Source organism: Haemaphysalis longicornis, unplaced genomic scaffold (genome assembly GCF_048455015.1).
Source record: "Haemaphysalis longicornis isolate Haplotype H1 unplaced genomic scaffold, Haemaphysalis longicornis Haplotype H1 scaffold_1, whole genome shotgun sequence".
NCBI lineage: Eukaryota > Metazoa > Arthropoda > Arachnida > Ixodida > Ixodidae > Haemaphysalis > Haemaphysalis longicornis.
The window spans coordinates 392,680,135-392,703,256 of record NW_027526203.1 but is presented as its reverse complement, the minus strand read 5'-3'; the positions used below and the strand labels follow the sequence as shown (position 1 = coordinate 392,703,256).

Sequence of the window (23,122 nt, the reverse complement as noted above, 5' to 3'; positions counted from 1 at the left end):
TCTAACCTTGGATATGCAAAGCAAAAGCTTGGCTTAGTCTGATTGAGTCTTGCTTTCGCTTGGTTAACCTTTGATTTAGCTGTATTGCCGACCACGTCTCAAAGCCGTTCGGTTCCGTGCAACGCTTACAGAAGGAAGCCGAGCGAACCCGGCGTTCGCCGGGGCGAACGCTGCCATTCATGGCGAACGCACCGTTCCTTTTCGCCGGGCGTGAGACGAGTCACGTTGCCCGAAACGACCCAGCGCCGCATGCATGGGAGGCTGCGGGGGTAGTCGGCTGCCTCGGCCGCAGCGGCGGTGTCGACCGCTGTTGGCTCCCGCAGGTGCCAACAGCGGGCCCGGCGAATCACGCGATGCGCTTCGAGGGGTGTGTCGCCGGGGGTGTGTCTTCCGTCAAAAGGTGACCTTGCGCATCCTCCACGAAATCGCTGGACGAATGTAGCAAAGCTTTGCTTTAAAAAAGGGTGTGGGCAGCGCAGCTACCCGTGACAACGTGGATCGGCTGAGCGCGCAGCACGACATAGAGACACATTCAATCCGCTAATATCACACTCAGACCACAAATAAATTGAGCAAGAAAACCAGCGGGATGCACGAGGAGAGCGAGAATAACTTAGTTGCCTCAGAAATATATCTGCTCTTCTTGCGCTTATAGCCAGCAGCGGAAAGTCCTCTGATAAAATCGAAGGGGGGGGGGGGGGGGGCTTGTCGCAAAAATGAAATATTTTAGCGATAATCTTGGAATTACAAGTCAGCATGTAAACTTACAAACACTTTTCAATCGTGGAGTTGAGCGGGAAAAGTACTGTATGTATTCAATAAGTCACAGAATTTGGTTAATATCTATAAATGTTTGCAGTTGCTAAGTGCACGGTCTAGACTAGTAACGCTAGCGTTTAGGACCCATACTTAGTGACAGGACCTACATACCGTTGTGCGGGGTAGTAAAGTTCGTAAGGAGTTAGTAAATACTACAACCCGTTACTACACTTTTACTAGCCCTTTTGTTAAGAGTGGTGTACATTGGGAGGGCGGGTCTGACTCGGACGATCCTCAACACGCCCCTTCCGTGTAAACGGCGCCGGCGTGAGAGGCAGTCAAGAGACAAAGGCAACCGACGCCAGCCCCCAAGGGGATTTATTCCCAAAACCACCATAGCGCTCCCGTCTTCTAGGTCGTCGACGGGTCCCGATTGGCTCGAGCGGCCGGAGTCGTTCGGCTCCGCCGCTACCGGTGGACGACGGTCGGTCTAGGGTGGAGGGGCAGTCCCGGGTCACTCCGCAGCCGCACGCCGTGATCGCCCCGCTCGCCGCGTCACTAAATAAGCCTTTATTTAGTGACGCTAGTGACGCTAGGCTAGCCCTTCAGCCTCGCCTCCGAAGCGACTCCGAGCTCCGCGCTTCCAAGCGCGCCGGTGGCGCCACCTCACGAGGCGCATGCGCACTCCCCTAATGTTGCCATGCTATTGCGCAAGCCGCGTCGTCGTCGAAGAGCCTCGCGGGTCTCGGGAGCACTGACTGCGTACCAAGTCGGGATCGCGGGTTTCCGCATGTCCCACAACCTTTTTTTGCAAAAGGTAGCTTTCAAATTTGTGTGCGCGCTACGATCTAGCTGAAAACCACTAACTCTTCCCGAAATCCAAATCCGCCAACACCACGCGAGTAAATTTTGGCGAGTAAATTTTAGGTATCTCATTCCTCGATGGGATACCTTAGCCAGCTGTTGCGCATATTGTTGCTGTTCCAATTAGTACCTCGTTTCATTCGTTATGGCTCAGGAGAGGTACCACTTTGAAGCATCCTTCAAACGCGAAGTAATTTTACTTGCGGACAGCGAGGGGGACCGGGCGGCATCACACACTGGGCGTCAGGGGATATGACTGCGCATTTGGCGTAAACAAAGCCGAGCCGTATTCTCATGCAAAGCTTTCAGCAGCAAATGAGCCAATGGCCCGTCACGTCTGAAATTACGAAGGTCAAGTAGCTTGAAATAGCAAGCGCTTTCAATGCTTCCAGCTCCAGATTTAATGCCAGGAAGAGATGGATAAGCAAGTTTTTGAAGTGCAAAAGATTTTCACGGCCACAGTTGCAGCGTCAAATAAAATTAGTTCTCCCGTCTGAATGGTGTCATGTTTTTTTTCTGTTTTTTTTTTTTTCATCTGCGCGGTAGAATCGGTGTCAAATGATTTTTTTTTATTTTCATGAGCAAACGTAACCTGCGCGTTACAATCGTGGCCTGTTAAAATCGCGCAAATACGGTAGTCGACAGCTTGCGCGTCCTCGTCTCTTGTTGTTTCTTTCTTGGGTAGCCGTCTTGTTTTGTTTTCACCTTTAAGCGCAGTTCTGGCGAGCACGCACAAGCTAGATCTGTCTAAGGACATATTTGTAAGAGTAGTAAAATTAAGGTTACCCCCTCAACATTCCTAATACTAACAAGTTACTTGTCCCACACTAGGTGTAGGTAGTAAATGTAGCACTAGTCAGGGTTACTAACTGAAGCAGGTAGTAAGCACCACTAGTAAAGTCCTAGCGTTAACAACACCCTTCTGAGCTACATGCTTTTACTAACTGGCCATGCATAACCTAGTCTGACTTTAATCTAGTGTATGCTGCTTCGTATACCCAGTTAATTTCCTAACCATACAGTTGCTAGGGGCAGACCCTACGTACCGTTCCGTGTGGTAGTAAAGTTCGTAAAGAGTTAGTAAATACGGCGTTTACAACCCTTTTACGACATTGTTTATTAAGAGTGAACTGTGTCGCCTTTCTACAAAATGCAACACTCACTGACGTTGTAACCACAAACTTGCAATGCCACGCAATACTTGGCTTCGGAACCCGAGAACACAAGGGTACATCAGCTTCTACGACGACGCGTTCACTCCTGAATAAAGCAGCTTTGCAAAACTTACACGTCATGATTTGAAGATATATATACACGCTCAATTTTCATTTTACTCATTTTACAACCCTTTTATGCCTCTTGGATGCCTACAGGTAACAAGGGCGCTGCTGTCATATGCAAGAGTTCACAGCTTTCTCGAAACGCACGTTATTGGGCAGACTCATGACGACAACGACATCATCGCTGTCAAGGTAGGCGTTTCAGTGTAAGACCACAGCCGTGGATATTGTCATAGCATTAGTAAATGGTGCAGCGTTCATTTCGTTGATGTAGGCCTATGCACATTAGTGATGCGTTGGGAAGTTTTGAACGTTGCCTTTATTTTATTTCTCACGCACTGTTAGCACTTTAATTACCTCCCATGCAATGTTGATTTTCGCGAGTGTCGCGCAAGCACTGCTGCAACATGCAGTCGCTGCAACCTGTGCAAGTGTAAGGTTGCAATCAAACGCTGCGATGAGGCGGCGGAGCACACTGTAGAGTACCAAACCTTCGGATTTTTAGAAATGCATGGTTACTTTAACCGGATGTCTTGTAAAAATGAGAGAACGTCTGAAAACGCAAAGCCAGCTTCGTCCTTGGCTGCGACTGCAGGTGAGTTCGTGGTGAGGAGTGCTGAACTCAACTCCCGTGTTGGTCTCATAAAGTTTCTGATATCTTTATTGTATCAATGCGCCCGAGTTTCGAGTGTTCATCCAACCAGCCCATACGAGGTGGAATCGCACGCGCTGCTGTGGTAGGGCGTTCGGCTATAGTAACAGTGAAGTGTAGCGGTTACTTGCCAGTAGCACCAACGGTCGTCGCTGCTTTCTGTTCGTTACGGCCTGGGGTGCGCCTTTCTCCCCATTTTCACCGTGATCGTTTCCACAACTGAACGTCCACCCCTTTCCCCATCTTTCGTGAAAACAGATGCTGCAAGAAGGCGCTTTGGCAGACATATACCGTATTTACTCGATTCTAAACACCCCCTTTTTTCTACGATCACGATACCCGAAGTGAGTTGGGTGCTTAAATTCGAAAAACTAAACTACTACCCCCCGAGACTTTTTTTCCGCGACTGTATATCTTGACGAGGCTGGGGCAGGGAACAGCGTTTTATTTGGAAAACACTCAAAACAGCCAGTACCAACTTGTTATAAAAGTGTAGTATTATTTGGTTGGGACCCTTTGACAATATTGTTGGGTCCCTGTGTACATTGTATGTGTATCTGTTTTGGTTTAAATAAATAACCCTCAAACTGCAAACTGCAAAAGAAAAATAGGTACAGACAGTGAACCCACCGCTTGCGTGCGGTACTCAGTCGCCCTCACTACCATTCCAGACTATTGTGCGCTTGGGCCGCCACTTTCAGTATCCCACAGCAGGTCGTCTTCTGTTCCGTTGAAGTGGTTTATATGATTGAAAACTTCCTAAATGACGTGGCACAGCGTCAACTTGAACCCGCTTCCACGCGTCTCTGAAATCCACCTTACGATGGCTGCTTAAAAAACGGGGTGCTTAGATTCGCATGCAAACTTTTTTCCCAATTTTTTTTTTCCCGACAGTAGGGGAGTGTGCTTGGAATAGGGGGTGCTTAGAATCGCAAAAATGCGGTATTTTAAGATGTATAAACATTGGCACACGATTATTCAAACCTATAATGCGATAATAGAACGCAAGGTTGTGTTGATGCTGCGACGGCACTGCGATGCTGAGACGTTGCTATATGATGGTGCAACAACATTACAGTAATGATGTTCACCTTCATTCCATTTTCACAATGTACTATTGCCATATATTGACATTCATCCCAAATCGCACTGTTCTGATCGATCCACACTCAAAGCATCGATTATATGCACTCAGTTCAACAAACCGTCACACATTGGCAACGGACTGTCTCCCGCCTATGCACTAACCACATGGATTGCGCTCTCGCAGCGATCTTCAGGTCATCACAGCACCCGCTACGTAGCGAGGCTTGTATTTATCGTCTTTCGGCCTATGCCCCCCGAACTTCAAATAAACATTAGAATCATGGTCAATGTTGCGAAGAAGGGACGTTACCGTGGCATTGGTATTCACTGTAGCGTTCTCTGCCTGACCCTTTACCCCTTACTGTCGCTGGTGTGTATACGTGTGCGCGGCGACGTGTCCGCATTAGCCCAGCGCATGGTGATGCCAGGCGTTAACTCGCAGGTTCAACGGTGGTAATTTCGGTGGTTTCGAATCTCGAGCGATGCGTGTATTCACTCGGCGAAAAGTGGAATGACGCCTTGCGGTTTCGAAATGAATGTAAACACGTACCACACACGCAAATCTGAAAACGCTCTATCTCACATAAGTGCACAGGCATCTGTCAACGCACCGCGATCACCAGCAGCGCTGTCTTTTATGATTTTTGTAGCGTGAGCTACACTAGCCGAGGTTGAGCAGTTTCGCGTGGCTCCTGCAGAGCCGTGCTGCGCATGCGCGAGGAGCAGTGACGTCGCACGGCGCACAGCTGGCGCACCGAAGCCGCCGCCGCGTGCGCCTCGCCGGTCTGCGCATTCCAGAGGAGTGACGTCATGGCCGCGCGCGGCAGACGCACGCACTGGCGCCGGCGCGTGCCCAGCTGTGCGCCTCCGCTGCGCAGTAGCCAAGTCTGACGCTACGCCGGAGCCGCGTTACAGCGCCTCTCATTTTGTGCGCATGCGCAGAAGTATCAGTGGGGGTGTACATATAGCGGGGCGTTTCCTAGACAACCAAGAAAGCTAAGAATAACCAGCTGAATCTTAGCTCACGCAACGTCTTTCCTGTCATAGCCGAGCTAAGCCACTGCTGATTTTTTCTGCAACTTCTGATTGTCAGTCGGCGCGTAATGAAGTTAATGAAGTCCCCCGGCGTGCTGCCGTGATGCGTGATGAGATGGAGTGGTTGGCCGACGCGTTCTCACCTAATAGCCACAACAGGTGCACTGTAAAACGCAGAACATGCTGAGTTTTAAATCCATCTAGCGCCAATCAGCCAAATTTTTTCAAGAGAACTTCAAAAAACGTTTTCACCAAACTTGGAGTCGCAGAGTATGTTTATTCCGCCAGCCGGTCCAGCGATACAGACATTGTTTTGTAATCCACAGAAAACATACATACAAAGTAAATCTTATAGAAAGCAATGAATGCCAATACCAAAATTTTTTTATTAAGATTTATCTTCGGAATCGCTTTTTCCCTTCCCATATTTCACATAAAATATTTCTTGTGTTATTTTTTGATGCAACAAGATCTTGTTATAAGAAGCAAATTAAACGCTCTCATTTCAACTATGCTACGCGTTCGTGCTTAGAATATATTATAGAAACAACGGGACATTAAAACGACGAATGAAGTTTAAATTTGTTTGATGAATTTTTTGTCAAAGATTTTAGCTCGCAATATTTTACTTAACGGCTGTTATTTTCAACAATTATGAAACGATTTTTGCTTTTGAAAAAGAACTTTCCTCTAGTATTAATCATTGCCGCAACTGGCACTTTGAGATGATTCATTCATCACTGTAGAAGTAGTGAGTGGCGTGCGTATTATGGCCAGTGTTCTGATCACATAGCGAACCAAATGAAGCCCATTTTCTTGAAATGGGCTTGCTTTACGGAATAATTGCCTTCGAGAATGACTGGTAATTATTTTACCGTGATGTCGTTAACCTAGTCCTTATAGCCGGGTTGTAGAACACTTCTATTGTTTTAAGTGCAGAGAACTTTGGGGGCTCGCCTTGTCGTCGTAGCTCGCTGTAACGGTCTGTGTCAAACGACTGCCGGAATCAGGCGGTGCCGTGAGATAACGGACCCAAGTAGAGCCCGGCGTTCCGTCGTAGGGCGTTCCGCAGAGGTTCCGAAAACCAAGCGGTTTAAATAGTCATAACGGTTCGAAACTCGTGAAACGCTGGCGCTTGTCATACATCTCCCCGTTGTTTAGCGCAAAAAAAAAAAAAAAAAAAACTGCAGGTTTATTTGACGCAAAATATATGTAATTAACCGGCAGCACCCGCGTTCATTTAGTTCGGAACGCTCGTTGGGTTGGTTGTTGCGATAGTAAGCGAAAAAAAGTGGCAGTGCAACGCCGGCACGTGCGGGAGGAAAAGCAAGCACAAAAAGAACAGAACTCCAGTTGGCGCTGTTTCAGGCAGGAGGCGCGCGAGCACTACGGAAGCGGTAAATTTGAATTGCTTTGGGTGGTAGCAGTGAGCGGATAACGGTGGTACAGCCCATTAATCATTTTCTCTGCACTTCCGTCAGCTTTCACGTTGAGTGGAACGCCTTTAATTTTTCATTTTCAGTTTCTTTGATAATCTAAACAAAGTGTTGCCCCCGGGAGCGATGCCAAACGCATACAGTCGGACGTTTATAAAACTAATTAACCTCTATGTATACCCACACCAAGGGCAATCATTTTCTGTTTTGTGTTCTCACAGATAGCCGGCGAGAGCAACCTTCCTATTATTGTGATCGACTGCGGTGTTCATGCCAGGGAGTGGATTACCGTATCCGCCTGCATGTATATCGTCAACGAGGCAAGTCTGCCGCTGCAATGAGCAGCCGTTTAAGCGAGGACACCGCCTGCACTAGCTGGCACCCTCCCGCTGCACTGAAGGTTCCCGTGACTAATGCCGCTACGCGATTTCGATGTGACACTCGCTGAACTCCACACGCTCTAATGTACCGATGTCCAAGCCTTACTGCAAACACAAGACAGCGTATACGACGCAGTGAATGGCGGAAATATCTGCTTTGAATATGGGCATCAATCCGGGTATCGACTTAGAACGAGTACACTGTTGTTTTTTGAATTTTATTTTTCGTTTTTCGTGTTTATTACGAAATCTAAAGAATACCTGAGAAGCATCGAAGCTGTGCTTCGCCAACTATGGCCATAATGGTAATGGTAATCAACTTGCTTCCATCATATCACAAAAAACATTAAAATTTGGAGGTGCAACGCGACATTTTGGCTGCGAAATGCGTGATGTCGCTGCCCGCGCTAATTTAAACCACCCTTGGTTCTAAAGCGGCATCTAACGTCGTGTACACGAACTCTTCTTTTTTTCACCTCCATCAGGAAAAGAAATGCTCAAAATAACGCGAACTTTTCGCGCTGTTTCACGGACAGAGACAGCTGTCTGCCCCGCCAAGCCTCGTGTCTGCATGCGTGATATCGACCATACTGTTCGTGTAATGCAGCCATTGAGCTCGAGTATTTTGTGGCGCATGGTTTGGGCGGCCAGTTTGTTTGCTCGCGCCGACAGCGGGTGCCAGAAGAATTATGCAGCTACTCCAAAAGGTTGCAATGCGACCCCGCTGCTCACATATGTGTTGCCATGCGGGCTATCTGAATAAAAATCCCATCAGCTTTTATTTCCCGATTTGAAAGCTGTCGTCGAAACGCGGTCATATTTATACAGTGGAGCTGCTTTCGAACCAGCGGCTTCATGCATATATCAGAAGAACATGCGGGCCTCAACACTGCAGCTCGGCGGGTTAAGCAGTGATTTTTGTTCACCGCACAGACTTTTGATACGTCGAAGTTTCGGAATGATTGAGACTTCGAACCGAGACTTCGACTAAGCGGCCACTTAGGCGCAGCGGTTAGAAGTACATATATCTGGTGACAGCATTGTTTCGTTTGCAGCTTGTCACTCGGCATCAAGATCAATCGTCGGACATTGCGGAGGTCTTCAATTACGAGTGGCGAATAATCCCCTGCCTCAATCCTGATGGATACGAATACTCCAGGAACTCGGTGCGTATCAGTTGCGCCTGCATTGGGCGCCAAAAATGCATTACTTTCCTGTTTCATAACCCTGGTATACGTTGCATTGCTCTTACGTGATGCACCATGGCTAAGGAGATAAACACAACAAAAACAGTGAACGCTGAGGGTTTTGCTCGCTTGTTTCATTCATTCAACTTCTTGAGCCCATGTCTAGGATCGGGTCGTCACAGTTCATGTAGCAACCCATTATTTGTAACCCCCGGGGAAACCTTGAGGCTAACATCGAATGAACTTAAGCGGCGTGTACTAGAGACCCGAACTTGAGCACTCGTCGAAGGAGAGAGCGGAAATCGCATCTTCCAGCACTTTTATTCATATGAATACACTCACACTTTAGGGCAGTGAACTTTGATGCTGTATCATGCAGCTATACACTCCCAAACGGCGTGCTATATGCAATAGTGAGCACTTGTCAGCGACGAAAAAAAAAAGCGGTTGACCTCTTCGCGTGTATGTGGTTCGCTTCCATGGCCTCTAATTCGAGCGTGTGCTGTGGCGCCAATGATGCAGTGCGGTGCGGATAAACGCGTGATAGTTGGTAGCATTGTTGGTTACACTGCTTAAACAAATTCAATATTAAATTCTAACTGCGCAACTGGACGAATACAAGAGAGGGCACAAACGAGCGCAGCGCTCGTTTGTGCCCTCTCTTGTATTCGCCCCGTTGCGCAGTTAGAATTCAATCATGAATCCGTTTGAATCCGCCCAGCTTTCTCTGCTTCTAACGGCTTAAACAAATAAATCAGTGAGTGCTTGCGCTTAGGTGTAGAGCATGGGAGTGTAATCTGTTATGCTGTCTGGTACGGAACCGGGTTGGTGGAACAATTAGCTCTTGCAGATCGTGTCGCCAGCGGCGTTCAGGCTTATAGTGTGCGCAAATGTTTTCTTAAATTTAATGACGGATTGGTTTGTGTACTGAATGTCAAGAAAAATAAAATGTATCAAGTAACTAGTTTTATCTCCTTTGTTATTCAGAACAGAATGTGGCGGAAAAATCGCTCGGTGCAGTACAATGGTAACGGTACCAAATGCTACGGCACCGACATCAACCGAAACTTCGACGTATCGTTCTGCAGTAAGTTTCCCTCCTCATTTTTTGAGACACAGTACGTTCACCACATGCTTGGCGCGAGGCGGGAGCCGGCAGTGTGCGCAGACCTCACTGTGGTCGGCATTTTGGGGCTGCGAACGCGACCGCGGCCATTTTATCTGAAACGTTGTCATGCGCATGATACACCCTCTGCAAGAAAGTTTGGAGCAAGGCTTCGCAATGACCCTGGTGATGTCGCATGAGCACCGCCTTTAGAGGTGACCAAGAATGAAAATCTACTTTTATTTTTAGTTGTTGATATTTTCCACCGTCTATTATAGAAATAAATAAATGCTGCTGTACCACAGCCATTTTGATCATTACTAACAGCCCGTTCCGTGCTGACGCTTGCATTTTGCTTCACCAGAATAATGTCTTATCAGTTAAAAATTTATTATATTATAACATAGCCACATTTAAACACGAAAGTGTTTTATTCCCGGTTACACGAAGATTTCGCTGACGTCATATCCGTCACGGAAGTGACGCCAGTACAACGAAGCAAGCAGCCTGTAAAGGGTGCACCACTGCACACAGGGTCTTCTTGCGGGTAAGCAACCTTTTGCACTAAAGAGTACGTTATACCTAGGGTCGTTCGTTTTCTGGTTTTATATTTTAACACGAAAGTGTTTTATGCCGCGATACCCCAAGATTTCACTGACGTCATATCCGTCACGGAAATGACGCCAGTACACCTTTGCCGAAGCGGCCCACCAGCAGAACGTCGCTCGCCGAGCCCACCCGCAAGACAGCCGCCGACCCGCAAATAGTGCTCAGCTGCAGATTTCGCTGCACACTTCACTTTCATGTTTTACCGATTCCTATGACAGAGGAATCAACCACAGCTTTTTTTTTTTTTGTTTCAACTGTGTATTAATAATTTACCGTACCAATTTATTGACAGACAACTCTTACAAAATAACAACTGCCCCAGATTCGCCGCCGACCAAAATTACCGCCGACCATGATCAAATGCCATCCTCCTTCTTATCTATTTCATTCTAGAATAGTCTTTCAGCACAACTAAGATCTTTATCATCAGTCTATTCCTTTAAAGACATGCTAAAAATCTTTTGTTGAATTCATGAACGTATTGTTTTTATAACCTGTATTGCTATGTTACTGTTTATTACATTATCTAAGTTTCCTGTGTTTTGAGCTAGATTGTATGTTAGTGCACGCGCCAAGTTTATGTATTGTTTTTGGCCCCAACCTTTTTTACCGGGTTTGAATTAGGATTGTGTTAATAATGTGCAACACTTATTTTTGCTCTTTATTTTCTTATACGGAGCTCTTTGCTTTTTCTTATTATACTTGTGCGCTAAAATCTGTGTCATTCTTTTTAATTACTTGTGTTTAGTTACCGTTTGTTTGATCTTTGCTGCTTTCCGTGTATTTTTTTATTTTGCATTAATTAATCAAGGGTTCCGTTGCAGTCTCTTGACTTTGGGACCCTTGTCTGCATACTAACTTGACTGTACTTTAACACCGTTGGAAACAATAATAATAAAAAAAAGTTGGTTCAATGGGATCAGCTGCTGGCGGTATTCTTGTATTTAGATAAACCTGCGCTGTTATGCTCATTTATTGCTTTCTTGTTAAGCAGCGTTCGCATAACGAGCACTACCTTTTCTTCACAAAGTTATCAAAATGTGGATGCAGTTCAACGAGGCTTCTGGCGGGATGTTTGCGGCAAGCGTGATCTTTCGCTGGGGAGGAAGACTGGACAAAAGAATGCGGAAATTGTTTGTGCCCCGCTGTCCTCCTGCCAGTGTCAATCTCTCGCCGCTCCCAAGCAATGCAGATGTACAGTACCTTCACCGTAATGAAAACGTAGCTCCTCTGGGCGTTGTTACATTCAGGAAGGCATTCCCGAACCGGGCTCCGTCGCCTCCGTCATGAGTGGTAGCGTGGTGGCGAGCGGCAAACAGAAGCAGCTGCCTTGGTTTTGACGACAAAAAGCCAAAGGCAAAAACTTTAATGGTTTACTGTATGGTGAGAGATGAACAACGAAGATACAGGAACATCACCCTTCCAGGCGAGCTTACAGTACGGCTCAAACAGAGCGACAGCGGGATCCGTTGCTGTCAATCGAATGCGTTCTGCGCTCGCAGGAACCGCGTATTTATCCCCGAAGCGCAAACGGTCAAACAGCTTTCCTAGTGTTTTTCACTCGGCACGAAAATAGTACAGGCACACACGAACACTTTTTCCCGAGTTCATGAGGACCGGCAGTAACGCGCACGTTGAGCCTGAGAGAGGGGGAGAGGAGATCTCGGCGAGCGGCGTCCGCTGGCAGATGTATGTCTCTGCATGAATAGTTTGTTTTTGTATTTTGTCGCTGCAACGGACTGAGTCACCGCCAGCGAGGTTCCCGTGCGGCGGACGTTCTCTGGCATGTTCTAGCTTGTCCGAGGAAGGCAGGCTCTGCCTCAAAGCACAGGAGCACTACACAAAACTTGCAGCACGCGCGAACAGGGTAGCGGCGCGCTGAATCGTAACAGTGTTGATCGATTTGATTGATTATGAGGTTTAACGCGTCGATGCTACACAGGCGATGAGGCGCGCCGTAGTGGAGGGCTCCGGATGAATTTTGACCACCTGGGGAACTTTAACGCGCGCCGAAATCTCGTACACACGGGCGTTTTTTGCTTTTCGCCTTCACCAGAAAACCGGCTGCCGCGGCTGGGAATCGAACCCGCGTCCTCGTGCTCAGCAGAACAACGCCTTAGCCACTGAACCACCGTGGCGGGTAATCGTAACAGTGTTCACCTTTATGTTGGCACTCCACGGATCGACGGATTGTTGCAAGGGAACAACCGCAGCTAAACACTTAACCCGTAAAAAGTTTCTTGTACCTAGAGTTCATTTTACAAGCTGCATGCAGCACTGTGGAGGCTACATTGTTGTCAATACAGCGCCCACTGAGGGCGCCTAAGTCACTGTGAAGGGGGTTTTGAAAGGACCTTCCCGTCTCCCCTCTCGGCAGGTGGAACCGCAAGGGCTCGGCACCTATCCTCGCTTTCCTTCAGGGTGAGTTAGGTGACCTCAGTGGGTGCTCTATTGACAACAATGTAGCCTCCACAGTGCTGCATGCAGCTTGTGGAATGAACAACGAGCCAAATGAGGCTTGGTCATGCTGTAAAAGAAAGAGCTATCTGGTCACTGCACTGGCGGACACATGTTGAGAGATGCCTCAAGCACGTGCGCTTTCCCTTTGCTTCTACTCACTCAATCCGCTCTTCGTGGAACCGTGCTTAAGGGGGTCCTGAAATACCTTCCGCCGATGCGTGGATGTACATGTAACCAAATCAAGCAGTGTATTAGCAATCTCCTCCCGCAAAAATTTTGTTGAAGCGATGAGTATTAGCTGAGAAATCGTAAATCAAAAACCGCGTATTATCGTCGCGCCGCGTTTCCTCCTCCTTTCAACTTACTCTCCGCTGTTGACGGCGAGCGAGCCTTCCCTCCCATGATGCTGCGCTCCCCGGCGGTGACGTACTTCCGCTATTGCGCTGCTCACACAGCCGTCTGCTACGGGTATAGTGCCTAGTATATTCTAGGCACTATACTACGGGCAAGCTTTGTTGACACCATGAATCCCGCTCTCCGCTCCAGGCTGGAAAAGCGAACGAAAAATCTGGCCGCATGTGTGCGGCGGCCTGGCCTTGCCCTTTCGCGGTGTACGTTGCTGCAGAACTTTGCTATCGGCGGCACGCGACTCTTTATCGGCGGCGAACTCGCAGCCGCACGGGGAGGATCCTGCGCTCGCTCCCTTGGATGTACAGCGCACTGTTTATCCAAAAAGCGCCGTATCAGATGTGGCCCCGCTGGTGCCGGGTCTTATTTTGTGGCGGTGGTAATTCCTGGCGGCGGCATGTGAAAAAGACATTTTAAACCGATACAGAACCCGTGCACAAAACGCCAGTTCAGCTTGGGGCGACGCGTGGTGGAGAGCGGCAACGTTGGTAAAACATGCTCCTCCGCGGCTCTGAGCTTTCTAGCGCTGGAGCGAGCACCATTTCTTTGACAATATCAAACATCGGTTGCCCTAGAAACAAGGCACAAACCGCTCTAGAAGTCAGTTACGGTTGCGTGATCCCGGTTCAGCTTGGGGCCCCACCTCGCGGCATATGGGCACTGCAGGCATACTACTCACTCCCATTTGGAAGTGCGAGATGCGTTTGGCATTACAGGAGGCGATGGTGTGTGTGTTGTGGACTCCTTTGTTTCGCGATGAAATGCGACGTTGTGCTTCTGCGGGTGGATAGTGCTTCCCATGGTCTGGATTATCTTTCTCAAGCGGCGTACGACTCAACCTCGCATGGCGTATGTGCAGTGTGCGTGGCTAAAAGCCATCTCGGCTTGTGCGCCAGAGTTAAGTGACTTGGTGTTCGTCCCCGCAAACCGCGCGCGGGGTGAGTGCCGAATTTACGAGGGGCAGGAGAAGGCAACCCATCGTCTGTCAATCGCGGTTCAGACTTGCAACGCATGTTGTGACGTTGTGTTCGTTCGAAACGCATCTCTGGATTGTTTGGAAGTTGAATAAAATGTATGCGTCAAACCCGGGCATTCGGCTCAGGGCGTTCTCTGCGATTGCAAGAAAGAAGTGCCACGGGGCTTCAACGCTTTCTTTATGGAACGTACTCAAGTAAGAGGATATTCATGTCGTGTTATGGCCCTGTTGCATTCAATACAAACTGTTAAGCGTTTGTTTACACTTGTTATGTTTGTCGTAAAATGTCCAAGCACTCCGGCACTCCGCTGGCAGATCAGCCGGCGAGCCGACGCTGAGCAGACGACTCATCTCTTTGCCGGAAGTGCGTGAAAAAGCCGCCAAATAGCAGGATGTCTAGCTCATGACGAACATCTGGGAATCGATGATGTAGACATGTGAAGATGGCGGCGTCCAAAAACACGAAGGAAAGGGTGAGAAAAAAGCGACAAACTTTGCTACAAAAGTGTGAGCTTTCCGCTGCGCATAAAAGAGTAATACTTGGCACAGATGATGTTGACGACCCAATCTAACGATTGCGCTAGTCAATTTAGTGTGCTCAAAACGCCTTTCAGGGCCCCTTTAACAACTGCTTCCGGCGCCGCGAGCATGAGTGCGGCGAAGCCCCCGACACAGTGCAGCATGTGTGGTGCACGCTCTCGCTGCTGCAGGCACGCCTGACGAGGCAGATCCCTGCAAGGAGACCTTCTGTGGGAAGGCTCCCTTCTCGGAGCCGGAGTCGCACGCCTTCCGGGAGTACGTGACGGAATTCCGGAACAGGACAGCCTTTTACTTCAGCTTCCACGCGTTCGGAGACCTCTGGCTCATCCCGTACGGCTTCCGCTCCGACAGGGCACCCGACTACGATGAACTGGTACGCCGTCCGTGTCCCGCACCACCTCCACGTGCCTTTCAGGCGCAAGCCGAACAAACGGCTGTTGGGAGTCGCCTGCAGGACGACGACTGTCAACGTCCCATTGCCGTACTGCTTCGGAGGGTGCACTAATTGTGTCCGTTTACCGCGGAGTGTCAGGGCAACTCGCCTGTTAAAGTGTGAGCCTGTTAATGAGTACTGCGAAAGCACTGGCTAGGTACAAAACATTTTGTGCTAACCAGATGAAACGTTTTTTTTAAACATGAAATATAAAGGCTTATTGTACTATGCAATACGGCTCTACAGTGACGCTCTCTCTCTCGCAAGTATTTTAAACCTCCAGGACCGGCACCAATCCGCGTGAGGGCAGCTAGCGCACTGCCTGGGATATTATAAAGTTCACCCCTCTTTTTACCCCTCGCTATTTTCCAGTGTACAGCTTTGTGCACAGCTCGCGGTGACTGCAATGCATATTTGAGCTCTGAAAGAAAAGTAACTTTGCTCGAAGCGAGCAGCGCAGCCTGTCCGAAAGAAGGAGCAGAAAATAACGCGTTCTTTTCATTTCCTCTATGCGCAGCTTGTTGGATCGCTCATATTTAGTAAACCGTTGCTTACTTATCGCCTCTTCGCGGCTCAAGCTTTGATCGACCAAGAACATGACTAAGGAGCTATAATTATTCTGTTCTGTTCATACTTGTTATTGGACACACTATGAAGTGAACTAAGCGAAAGCCGTGGCATCAGAAAGGCGCCGGGGGCTTCGTGGAAGCCCATGGCCTTCGAAAGCCACCTACAACAGCGGGGGCAGAGTCCTGTTTTTCGTGGACGGTATCATGTTGTCACTGTCCCCCTTGAGGACGATCGTTAGTGCATTTTCTTCTTGTGCTTTGCATTTCTTTGCAGATGACGAGGGCAAATCGAGCAGTCGACGCAATCCAGCGCGTGAGCGGCACTTACTACAAAGCCGGATCGATCGCCTCCTTACTTTGTGAGTCCACGTGCGCATACTACAAGCTTCTGTCTGGTGCCGGGATCGATACTTCTACGTATCCTTCTATAAATTAGAGCCTAAATAAATTGGACCCTATCCCGTGTTCCTTGACCTTTCTTCTATAACTGGCACGAGCTACTGTTCTGCGTTGATTTAACTTTCCTGCTGCTATGAACCTCTCTAAATTCTTCGTCCTGGGATTTTATTGTTGTGGCAGCCGCGCTATAATTGTCGCTGTCGACAGACTGACCTAACTGCGCGTGCGCAACACAGTGCAGAAGATTCAATAATCTTGTCACGGTTTAAATAATTAAAAGGTCTACGCGTGCCGTATTTACGCTCATATACACCACCTCACGTCCCCCCCCCCCCCCCCCAAGTAAAGAAAAACTCGAGGAAAGAAAACAAGAAAAAGAAGGGGGCTCGCACACCAATTTGCACACGATCAACTTCGCACTGTAATGCTGAAACTTTTGCGGTTGTACCTGCACCTTTGTAGCATATGTTTTGGCGGTTGTACGTGTACAAAGACGACCCTATAGAGTCGCTCAGTTTTCTGATTTTGAAGCGTCTCCTCGACTGGCGCAGACAATACGCACACAAATACGGTACTTTATACTTTACACTGTTTTCACCCATTGATTATTGTATTGAGGGAAAGGTGGAAACAGGGAGGGAGGGGGTTTAACTTCACTCAGGCGCGCCGAATACATGGAGGTACTGAGTTTCACATAGAACACGTGGAGATAATTTGTTTCCCACTAGTCAAACTACTAGCACCACTGCCGGGAAGGGAGAGTGTGAGCTCACGCTCAGTATGTCGGAATGCCTTAGCCATCTGCTGCAGTACAGGGATACAGCCACATTTTCCTCGCTGAACGCGAAACGTTGTTTAACATCGAAGAACCCAACAGTCGCTAAAGCTCACACTCTTCGATCATCTGAACTTTCCACAAATCCAAGAAGAAAATTCGAGAAGTCGCATTGCAAGCACTTCGCAACGTCACGGTGAAGTTAACGGTCCGCGGAAGCGGGGAATACCTGTGATCGAAATTAAGTATTTGGCTTGTTCCGGGGATATCCTTGGTGCTGTGCTGTCGTTTACACGGCCGATTGATCCTTCTCGATTTTTCATGGAGGTGGCTTGGGCAAGTTGGTTGATCATAGTAACATAAAACAGCGCGAAAGATGAGGACGACAAAGAGCAGAGACACCAGTCCTGCTGTTTACTCGCCTTTCTTGGTCCTCCTCTTTTGCGCTGTTTTATGTTACGTTTCTCCACTTTTCTTTCGTAACAAGCCGATGCTGACATCTGTGAGCGTGATATTTCCTTTTGAAGTAGCACTCTTTTTGACAGCGTTTAGCGTTATTGCTGAAGAGCGAACTCTTTTTGGGTGTTGAACCGGATTCAATTTCTCTTGTGCTTTCAGATATCGCTCCGGGAACAGCGATCGACTGGATGTACGTCAAGAGAGGAGTCCGAATGAGCTTCACGGTCGAGATCTCCTCGGAGAAGAACGGATTTTTCTTGAATCAAACCGATGTCATCGACGTGCCGAAACAAGCGTGGATTGGCGTTGCGGCCAGCATTCGCCAATAAAAAGCGACCGACGATCAAAATGAAGAGCAGGGAACACGTAATGTTGTGCTTGCTAGAAAAAAGAAAGGCAAGAAAGAAAAATGCCAAAATAAAGATTGAACGGGATCTTTGATTTTGTGCCCGTACCATTAACGATTTAAGGCGTTTATGTTAGGTGCAACAGAGCATTATAGTCGTGTTTTGTATATATAGGTATATATTGATTGATTGATTGTAGGGTTTAACGCGCCGACGCAACGCCGGCGATGAGGCGCGCCGTAGTGGAGGGCTCCGGATTAATTTTGACCACCTGGAGATCTTTAACGTGCGCCGAAATCTCGTACACACGGGCGTTTTTGCTTTTCGCCTCCAACAGAAAAGCGGTCGCCGCGGCCGGGAATCGAACCCGCGACCTCGTGCTCAGCAGCGCAACGCCTCAGCCACTGAGCCACCGCGGCGGGTATATAGGTATATATATAGTCAGCTACGTTGTATACATATATGCTTAAGCGGAAACCCGATAAATCTTTGTAACAGGAAATATTAATTCGAACAATAATTTCATCCTGACCAACATATGTATCAGTGGAAGCGTTAGTAGAAAATGAAATAATAATGGTAACTTAACAATAAGTAACATAAGGATTTTAGGGCTCGGGTTGAAATCGCGTCATTGAAGTACACTTTGAAAGAGTTGTGATACATGCGTGAGATTTTATATATCGCCAGGAATTGGCATCAGATCAGTGTTGTAACAGGCTTTGCCAAAAAAAAAAGTAAGCAAACATATTAGTTCAACTAAAAGAAACGCGTTACCGCACTACGTTGGCTTTACCAAAAAAGAAAGTAACCCAAGTTACTTTGTCGTTACTATTTCATTTCTAACAAATAAACTACCAGACCTTTAACCATTAGGGATGCCTAAATTGATTTATTAAAACGACACAATTCACTGGCGTAGAAACTATAGTTTGGACCTGACTGGCTACATTGAAACAAATGCGACAGCTTCGCTTGCTCGGTCATTAACAGAAATCAAGTCTTTCAGTCACACATCGAATAAAATGTAGTTTATTTGGAAACAGAAGCGCCATGGAAGCGTCTGAATTATTCCTTTTGTGCGTGTGCGTATGAACGTGTGAGCGTGTGCGTGCGTACGCGCGCACGCGTGCACCTACGGTGTGAAAAGAGTCAAAGGAACCTAGACACACGTTGTACGGAGGGCGTTTGTGTTTCTGTTCACGTCACATCATGGTTTGTTTGCTTTTTTAATTCAGCCTCCCGTGGCCACTGCTGCCCTTTCCTAGCACCTCAACATTCTGCACAATGCCTGCCCTGGCAGTTAGAATGAAGTAGGTGTCATTTTTAGTTGCACCGTTAGGGTAGGCTGCCACCCTAGTTAGGGCTTTGTCTTCAACAAGGTTCAATTTTTACCCCCTAGATTCCGCAACAATACGCTTACTCTTCAATTATAAAGGGGAGGGGGGGGGGAGGTGCTGCACGCAGGGCCGCGATTGTGAAGAGGTTGTAACTCGAGTCCTCAGTACTGAAAGGAATGCATGAAAACTATGTGCCTCTGTGAACGAAAGTTGGGGTATTTTGCGTTTAGGAAAAATAGCTGTTGTTACATGTTGCTTATGTTAGCGCTTTTTCGCGCAAATAATGCATTTTATTCTTTTAACTTCACGGCTAGTTTATCAGTAACTTCTTTACGAGCCCCTGTACCCACCCCCCAGTTCCCGTCTAACTCGTCAAGCTGCGTGCCTCATTCGGCAGGCTCAAACCTCTTCTCTCCCCTCCTATCCCATTCTTCACCGTATCTATCGGCGTCCTGGCCATCCTTCCTGTACCACCTGTTATTCCTACCCATCCATCCCTCATTCTTATTGGGAATGCACACCACCGTCTCTTGCCCCATACCTCGCCTCCACTTCCCGGGAGGTCTGGCTGTCTCCCCCGCCGACAGTGAACATCCAGGCTGCCCAGGAAGCTCTCTGTGAACATGTGCACCAGAGGCGTGTGATCATTCTTCAGTACTACGAGGACCCGGTGAATTGAAGACTGCAATTACGACTCGGACCTAGGTCCCGTGGTCAATAAAGTCTGTTCGCTCTCTGTGTATTTATGAGCGTAGATTCCAGTACCTGTCCGGCTACGAAAAGTTGGTTCAAAGCTTGAAGAAGTTCACTTAAATGACAACCCGTGAAAGAAATACGGACGCTGTTAGTTTTATAGTACGTATACATATATTTACCTTTCTTGGTATTAGTGTCTTGTCACGAATACTTGGTCACAAGAGAAGAAAATTTGCCTCGAACTTCCTTAGAATGTGAAGGCGAAAGCCTCGCTGGACCTTCAATTGATCTGCTGTTCAACTTTCTGTTTCATGTTGCTGTCGCCGGGCCGCTGCCGCAGCTTCATACATAGCCAACTTCCTTCCTTCCGATGGCGGTTACAACAACGAGCGGCATTTCGAGCTCTCTGCCTCGCCCCTTGTTAGAATCCTGCGACGGCGCTACCGTTTTCCTCACAGTTTTTGTGCTACCGATTATCTGTACCTCACAATGCGTTTCATGAAACAGAGGTTTTAGGATTTCGTCTTAAAAATGTGGATATCCTCTTCTGTGACATGACGAACAGATGATTCACCATATCAGTTCCTCGCAATGGATTTCACCGCTCGCGTCAATGGCATAACGACCCTCTCAGCTCTGACAACGTAAGTCACGGCCAGCAAAGTCGGTAAAGCGCGCGAAAGATGTTCACTCGACCCAGCTGTGGCCCCGCCGAAGTGACGCCAGAATGGCGACACCTCCGTGGTAGTTCTTCAGGTACTTCTTCAGGGGATCGGCCAGGAAGAGAGAGAGCGCTCGAGTATTGGACCTGAGCAGTAAAGGAAGAAAAAGACTTGCTGGACTTTTCCCGCTAGCCCCAAAAAACCACCCCCTTTCTTGGCCAATCCCCCACGTGGGTATGTACCATGAGTAAAGGAGCAGCATCTCCGTGGCCTAAACTTATCTCCCCCCAAGTGCTATTCGTTCAATCATGCCTGGATTGTATTTCTGTTAAGTTATATGAGGTCATTCCGGTATCCACAATCGAGCGAGAAACTGAGTTTTACTTTCAAAACCCCTTCCCTTCCGCTGCAAAACTTCTACCACGCTCGTTATTAGCCGCTATTTTAAATGAACATTTATCCAAGTATCCTGCTTCTTCTGTGATTTATACTGATGCATCTCAAAATGGCGAGAAAGCTGGAATTCGTATTTTTTCACAATCTTTAGACTCTAGTTATTCGCTGCGAATCCCGGATTACACACCCATTTTTATAGCCGAATTTTTAGCAATAGCTCTCGCTCTATGCAAAGTACCGCAGCATGTATCAAAAATCATCATATTATCTGATTCGATGGCAGTTATATCGGCGTTAACTTCCTCTTCGGACTCTCCATTGTACCGCACACTATTATTTTTTGTTCCCAGGCACGTGAAGGAGGTACACTTGTCTTGGGTCCCTGGCCATACGGACATCAGGGGCAACGAGCAAGCGGACCATTTAGCTAATCTCGCCGTCACAGCTCCCATTCAATTCGGAATTCCTAATCTGGCTCTATTTGCATCTGCGAGACTAAGACGATATTGGCATTTGGACGCCACCCGTTCCGATTCGCTTTTATCATTTGAAGAGTTCCAACATTTAAAGTTCGGGTGGAATGTTCATTTTTGTGGCTCTCGGCAATGCGAGGTGACCTTCACCGAGCTGCGCTGCAGGGTTCCAAGGCTTAATTTCTATCTGTTCAGATCAGAACTTTCACCTACAGAACTATGTGTGCGGTGCCAGGTCCCCGAAACAATCGAACATTTTTTTTTCTCGACTGTCGCCGTTTCTCAACAGCTAGACATCTGTTTTTGAAGGAGCCGATTGAGCGGTTGGGGTTGACTTTATCGATAACACATATATTATCTATTGGCGCATCAAAGCTGGGGTTTGCAAGAAGGGATATATATTATTGCATTCAAAATTTTCTTTCTGCCTCAGGTCGTTTGAATTGCTAAACGGTGCTGATTAATGGGTAATTCGGGTTTCATTCACAACTAAGTTTCCTTTTACAGCCTCTTTCCGGAAATAAGTATTTTGAAGTCCCCACGTTTTTAACCGGTTTAGCCCTGGCCAATCCCCCCTTGTGGGTACGTGCCAAAAATTTGAGGACATCATCATCATCATCATCAACAACAAAGACGGCTGATGCACTAAAGGAGCAACAACAACAACAAAAGCATCCATAGCAGATGAACGGCTCGTCTTTTTAAGGAATGTCAAGCCACACGTTTTCTAGACGTCCGCAACCCGTGACGTGCACTTCTGAGCGAATAGCGGCGTTCAGCTCGTTGCCCCACAGGGCGGGACCCTCGTCACAGTCTCCGCTGAAGCGCCCTTCCAACGACTCAGCGCAGCCAACCACGGCACCCAAGCACCGTCGGTCGGACCCGCCGCTGCCGTCCATCAGGGTGAGTGTCGCCGTGCGCGGGGAGCCACTCAGCGATCGTGACATGGATAACGGAAGAATTATGCGAGTAGTCGACGAGTCGTGTCTGGTGTTCGACCCCGCAGCGCTGGCCGACCCAGCCTACTTACCGAGCCAGCGCGCGTAGGCTCGTTAGACCGAACAATGATCAGACATTCATGTTTGATAAGGTGTTTGATGAAAGTAAGGGCAGCACATACGTACACGAACACACGACGAAAGAAATGCTGGAAACTCTGCATGTCGACGGCTGCAACTGTTCGGCCCTTACGTGTGGCACGATGGGTGATGGCAAGACCTTCGCCATGCCTGGCTCAAAAGAATGCCCGAGGGTGATCGCCGTGATGTTCAGCGATCTGTACCAGCGAGTCGACGAGCTCCGGTCGGATGGCCAGTGCGACGTCGCCGTCGCATACTTCGAGGTCGAAGTTGTTCGCCACCTCCTCTACCCCGGTGGCTCCCCTCTGGCCGACTGCCTCCTGGGGCCGCTCCTGAGGGGCAACCGCAACCTCACCCAGCATGCTACGGATGCCGAGTCATCGCGGCCCGATGCCATCTTCTAGGTCTGCATAAGTCATACCGAAAATGGGACTGGCGCGTCGAAGAAAATCCTTGCATCAAAGAGGAGTTTCCTGCACTTGATGAACCCAGATCGTGTGGCGGCCTTCAACCCCAACAATGGAGGCCGGCTGCGCAAGGGTACAAAGTTCAGCCTTTCGCTGCTGCGCCTGGAGAACTGCATTAATGCACTCTCCAGGAATGGGACGCAGTCATGCAGCGCGTGCAGTACCGCACCCACACCCACATCTTCAAGGATTCGCTGGGAGGCAGTGGCCCGACAGTTATGATCGCGGCTACCTCACCTTCCAAGCTGAG

General features: G+C 48.2%; 2 protein-coding genes across 3 annotated transcripts in view; both read left to right on the top strand.

The window, feature by feature from the left end:
- The window catches only part of LOC144155303 (carboxypeptidase B-like), a 29,949-nt gene extending 11,434 nt beyond the window's left edge, over window positions 1-18,515 (top strand). Inside the window, exons 5-11 of one of the 2 annotated variants that reach the window (XM_077686648.1) lie at window positions 2,997-3,095; window positions 7,334-7,432; window positions 8,548-8,658; window positions 9,667-9,766; window positions 14,948-15,150; window positions 16,054-16,138; window positions 17,572-18,515. In XM_077686648.1, coding sequence (XP_077542774.1) covers window positions 2,997-3,095; window positions 7,334-7,432; window positions 8,548-8,658; window positions 9,667-9,766; window positions 14,948-15,150; window positions 16,054-16,138; window positions 17,572-17,741 — 867 coding nt within the window. In that variant the 3' untranslated portion in view covers window positions 17,742-18,515. The remainder of the gene's footprint in view (window positions 1-2,996; window positions 3,096-7,333; window positions 7,433-8,547; window positions 8,659-9,666; window positions 9,767-14,947; window positions 15,151-16,053; window positions 16,139-17,571) is intronic. The other variant, XM_077686649.1, reaches the window with a different exon arrangement.
- Window positions 18,516-22,527: 4,012 nt separating this feature from the next.
- On the top strand, window positions 22,528-22,809 carry LOC144160939 (kinesin-like protein KIF18B). The gene has a single exon (XM_077692023.1). The coding sequence runs from the start codon at window positions 22,528-22,530 to the stop codon at window positions 22,807-22,809; it is 282 nt and encodes a 93-aa protein (XP_077548149.1).
- The last annotated feature ends 313 nt before the right edge of the window (window positions 22,810-23,122 follow it).

Bases quoted from the DNA above. Each gene is read 5' to 3' on its own strand.
- LOC144160939 (XM_077692023.1), top strand. From the start codon at position 22,528: ATGGGTGATGGCAAGACCTTCGCCATGCCTGGCTCAAAAGAATGCCCG.